Source organism: Aegilops tauschii, chromosome 6, assembly GCF_002575655.3.
Source record: "Aegilops tauschii subsp. strangulata cultivar AL8/78 chromosome 6, Aet v6.0, whole genome shotgun sequence".
Taxonomy (NCBI): Eukaryota; Viridiplantae; Streptophyta; class Magnoliopsida; order Poales; family Poaceae; genus Aegilops; species Aegilops tauschii.
In genome coordinates, this window is record NC_053040.3 from 490,815,998 (window position 1) to 490,821,363 (window position 5,366).

Sequence of the window (5,366 nt, forward strand, 5' to 3'; positions counted from 1 at the left end):
GCTCGAAAGGCGGACGGCAAAGACCTTTGCCGTCAGCCGCGGACGGCAAAAGGCTCCGGCAAAGAAGGCTACGGCAAAGACCTACTTTGGCGTCTGCTTCCAGGCGGCGGACGGCAAAGGCTCTTTGCCATCTGTGGCGGACGGCAAAGAAGCGGACGGCAAAATGAGTAGTGTTAGTGTCCGTTAGGTGGCTAACGACAGCCTTTGCCGTCCGCCAGCTGACGGCAAAGGCTGCAGGCTCTTTGCCATCTGTTGGCAGATGGCAAAGAGACCAAATAGGCATTAATTCTGTTTCTTCTTATATCAATTCATTTTCACAGAAAATCAAACACATATATATATATGACCAATATAGCATATCCAACACATATTACCAATACTCATGAACACATATATATCCAACACATGTTACCAATATATAGTCATGAACACATATATATCCAACACATATCCAACAAATATTACAAGGAATGATCTAAAGCTAAATATCTATTTTCCTAAAAGACTATCTTATTACTAAGATCTTCTCCGGATCTTCTTCTTTTCTTCCAACCTGCATAACAAAAACACTAAGAAAGAGAGAATGGGTTAGGAGTAGAAATGTAGCATTTCACTTGGTGAAATGCAATGCCCTAGGAGCCGGTACTTGAGATCAAGATAATCAGCCAACCAGACCAAGTCCCAACACATCCAACCACCACCAGCTTAGAAGAGATAACTATTAAGGAGAGCTACAGAAGACCTCAAGGTATACTTGAGGGATTATGTGCTCAGACAGCCTGGAAGTGCCAGGGCTAGTTCATCACAGCACAGGGATAGTCACATGTAAATTAAGCCTAAGAGAGGGGGGCTCAGACCAGCATCACTGCCCAAATCAGATGTAGTATCTGTCTTATCAGTAGAAAACTAGGAAAGTAACAGCCAAAACCAAGTATAGCATCTGTTCATAGGCTATTAGAAAGAGACAAATAGGAATAGCCAAACCAAGTGGTATCTGTTCATATCAGTATTAGAAGTAAAATAACTAAGAACAAGTGAGTATCCGTTCATGAGTAAAGTAACTGACCAAAGTAACAACTCCAGGATCAACTAAACAGAACAGAGCAGTACAGGAGTATATATACTTCACAAATACACATAGATGGTCACTGACCAAAACCCTGACACAGCAAGAATCATCACAGAGAGCTCCAATACAAGTTGATGCTCATCTACAGCAGCTAACCACAGCTAATAGAGCCTCACATCCCACAAGATCAAGATCTAGAGCTATGCATTAGAGAGATCAGGAGGGGAGCAAGGAGAAGCTCACCAAAAGGAGTTGTAGCCGAAGTAGGATGCAGCCACACCATCACTATGGTGTGACCAGCATCACAACCAACACCACCACAACAAGCCGGAGCTTGCCAGAGAGCACCACAACGGCGGCACCAGTGAGAGCACGGGCACGAAGGCGCCAACCAGGGGCACCGCAGCACGGAGGCGCCACCCAGGGGCACCACCGCGCCACGGCACATCCAGCACCGCCGGCGACGTGGGCACATCCAGCACCACCGTGCCACAGCACATCCAGCACCGCCGGCGACGTGGGCACATCCAGCACCACCGCGCCACGGCACATCCCACAACCACAACCACGACACATTCAAGTTGTGAAGTGCCATTCATGTGTCACTAACATGTGGCCCCAGGGCACTTTTTAGGTATACATCTTTCTGTGGTACCAAGTTAAAAAAATCTTGGTACTAGTTGGCCCCAGACGCACAGAGGTCAGGTTTCTGAATATAGCAATGAGCTGCTTCGGAGGTTCTGGCTGAATCCAAATCTGCAGCAAGAACATACATGCACAACTAAAACTGGTAGAGAAGACATGGTATGACGATGCAGAAGATTTATATTTAAGTGGTGCGCAGAAATTAAGTATACCATTTGGTACCCAAAACACAGAGTCAGTGTTGACAGGTTCCTGGCACCAACACTCGTTGACAGGCATTCGCTAAGCGCGAATGGCTCTTGCCATGCCTTGGCTTTAGAAACGAGTACTAAACCACGAAGCTCAGGAACGTAGCCAAAGCGCACTGGAGGGTTATTGAAGAGCCAACATTTGCACTCCACTTGTCTAAGCTTGGGGACAGAGACGAGCTCGATCCGTGTGCACAAAAGGCCGATGAACACAAGCTCCTGGAGCTCAGAGCACGGCACATCGATCTTGAGCGTGGAGTGCAGATCAAGCAGTCTGCAGAATCTCAAGCTGAGGTGCCTGAGCCTACTGCAAGTGCTAATGAGGTCAGGTGAGGGGAAGACGTGTAGAAGCTGAGGACGAGCACCTTGAGGGCACCACTCTCGCACACTCCCTCGGCGGGAGGCACCCAAGTGAGCAAGGCCCGCGCCGCGCCCGTGAACGCGTCCATGACCTGGAGCGATGTGGCGCCGCGGAAGTGACCGGCGTCGAGGTGCACGAGCGAGAGGTGGCTGGGAAGGTGCCGCCACCGCGTGGAGAGCGCGCCGGCGCGGACCGCCTCGCGCAGGTGGAGGCGCTCGAGGATGTCGAGGAGGAGGTGGTCGGGGAGGGCGCTGATTCCGTCCTCGCCGACGTGGCCGGCGTTGCGCTTGGGCGGCGGCGACTCCATGGTCCCGACCGATTGACTGAAACCCTAGCTCGAATCAATGCGCCCCAGGCGGCGGCCTCCTGTTCGTCGCGGCTCCCCCACCTTGTGCCTGCCGCGCGATCCGGTGGCGAGGCCCGCCGGGAGGTCGGTGGCGCCGCCCGCGGCATCCCCGGGGCGCCGGTCCCAGGCGACGGAGACGGAGAGCGGGTGCGAGGAGTCCGGGCAGCGGCCCCGCGGGGCCTCGGCGGGCGCCCGGGAGAGGGAGACCGCGGCGGCGAGGAACCCGGCGAGGCCGAAGAGGAGGCAGGCCGCGGAGACGGCCGGCGAGGAGAGGAGGTGGCGGAGCGAGGAGCGGCGGGGGCGGCGGTGGGTGCGGATCTGGTGGGCCTTGGGGAGGGGAGAGAGGGAGAGAAGAGATAACGGCGGGGGGGAGAGAGGGAGAGAAGAGATAACGTGCGGTGGGGGTGTGGATCTGGTTTGCCGTCCGCTGTTTTGTCTCTTTGCCGTCTGCTAGCAGACGGCAAGCCGTCTGCTAGCAGACGGCAAAGTGGGGGCGTTTTTTTTCCGTAAACGGCTCGTTAGTGGGGGGCCACCTCTCTCTTGGCCGTCCGCCAGCTGACGGCAAAGATTCTTTGCCGTCCGCCAGCTGACGGCAAAGATTCTTTGCCGTCCGCCAGCTGACGGCAAAGAACTGACTGATGGCAAAGGCCTGTTTTGCTGTCTGCCATTTTTCTTTGCCGTCTGCTTTTGGGTAGCTGATGGCAAAGACCTTCTTTGCCATCCGCTAGCAGACGGCAAAGAGCTGGCAGATGGCAAATTAGCTGATTCCAGTAGTGGTAGGAATATATGCTTGTAGGAATTGCAATAATATCAAGTTTCCTCTTTATGTGCTTAAAATCTTGAAGTTATGCTTGTTTTGCCTTCCTATGCTAGTTGATTATTGTTACCATAAGTTGTTTGCTCACAAAATCACTATGCATAGGAAGTGGGTTATAATTAAATGTGCTAGTCATATTCTTCATGATGCTCTCTTTATGTTTCAATTCTTATCTTTTATGCGAGCATCATTGAAATCATCATGCCTAGCTAGGGGCGTTAAACGTTAGCGCTTGTTGGGAGGCAACCCAATTTTATTTTTGTCCTTTGCTTTTGCTCTTGTTTAGTAATAAATAATTCATCTAGGCTCTGTTTTGATGTGGTTTATGTTTTAGTTAGTGTTTGTGCCAAGTAAAACCTATAGGATCTTCTTGTATGATAGTTATTTGATCTTGCTGAAAAAGACAGAAACTTTCTGCTCACGAAAACAATTTTTAAAAATTACCAGAAAGTGATAAAATACTGATTCCAATTACAGTAGATCAATAATCAAATTATCTAGGTTGTCCTATTTTGGCAGATTTTTCTGAGTTCCAGAAGTTTGCGTTTGATACAGATTACTACAGACTGTTCTGTTTTTGACAGATTCTGTTTTCTATGTGTTGTTTGCTTATTTTGATGAATCTATGAGTAGTATCGGTGGGTATGAACCATAGAGAAGCTGTAATACATTAGATTTTACACCAATATGAATTTAGAATGATTTCACAACAGTACCTAGGTGGTGATTTATTTTCTTATACTAACGGAGCTTACGAGTTTTCTGTTAAGTTTTGTGTTGTGAAGTTTTCAAGTTTTGGGTAAAGATTCGATGGACTATGGAATAAGGAGTGGCAAGAGCCTAAGATTGGGGATGCCCAAGGCACCTCAAGGTAATATTCAAGGATAACCAAGAGCCTAAGCTTGGGGATGCCCCGGATGGCATCCCCTCTTTCGTCTTCGTTCATCGGTAACTTTACTTGGAGCTATATTTTTATTCACCACATGATATGTGTTTTGCTTGGAGCGTCATTTTATTTTATTTTGTTTTTATTGCTGTTTGAATAAAATACCAAGATCTGAAATTCTTAAATGTTAAAGAGTCTTCACATAATTACATAATTATTCAACTACTCTTTGATTTTCACTTATATCTTTTGGAGTAGTTTTGTCATTTGCTCTAGTGCTTCACTTATATCTTTTTAGAGCACGATGGTGGTTTTATTTTGTAGAAATAGATGAACTCTCATGCTTCACTTATATTATTTTGAGAGTCTTTAGAACAGCATGGTAATTTGCTTTGGTTATGAATTTAGTCCTAATATGATGGGCATCCAAGATGGGTATAATAAAAACTTTCATATAAAGTGCATTGAATACTATGAGAAGTTTGATACTTGATGATTGTTTTGAGATATGAAGATGGTGATATTAGAGTCATGCTAGTGAGTAGTTGTGAATTTGAGAAATACTTGTGTTAAAGTTTGTGATTCCCGTAGCATGCACGTATGGTGAACCGTTATGTGATGAAGTCGGAGCATGATTTATTTATTGATTGTCTTCCTTATGAGTGGTGGTCGGGGACGAGCGATGGTATTTTCCTACCAATCTATCCCCCTAGGAGCATGCGCGTAGTACTTTGTTATGATAACTAATAGATTTTTGCAATAAGTATGTGAGTTCTTTATGACTAAAGTTGAGTCCATGGATTATACGCACTCTCACCCTTCCACCATTACTAGCCTCTCTTGTGCTGCGCAACTTTCGCCGGTATCATACACCCACCATATACCTTCCTCAAAACAGCCACCATACCTACCTATGATGGCATTTCCATAGCCATTCCAAGATATATTGCCATGCAACTTTCCACCGTTCCGTTTATTATGACACGCTCCATCA

General features: G+C 47.4%; 1 protein-coding gene across 1 annotated transcript; it reads right to left on the reverse strand.

Moving 5' to 3' along the window:
* Positions 1–2,246: 2,246 nt before the first annotated feature.
* LOC141026251 (FBD-associated F-box protein At1g60410-like) lies at positions 2,247–2,630 on the reverse strand. Its single transcript, XM_073502256.1, has one exon. It carries the CDS (start codon positions 2,628–2,630, stop codon positions 2,247–2,249), a length of 384 nt encoding a protein of 127 aa, XP_073358357.1.
* Positions 2,631–5,366: the final 2,736 nt, after the last annotated feature.

What these genes read in the sequence shown, in the direction of transcription:
- LOC141026251 (XM_073502256.1), bottom strand. Translation starts at nt 2,630, where the DNA reads ATGGAGTCGCCGCCGCCCAAGCGCAACGCCGGCCACGTCGGCGAGGAC.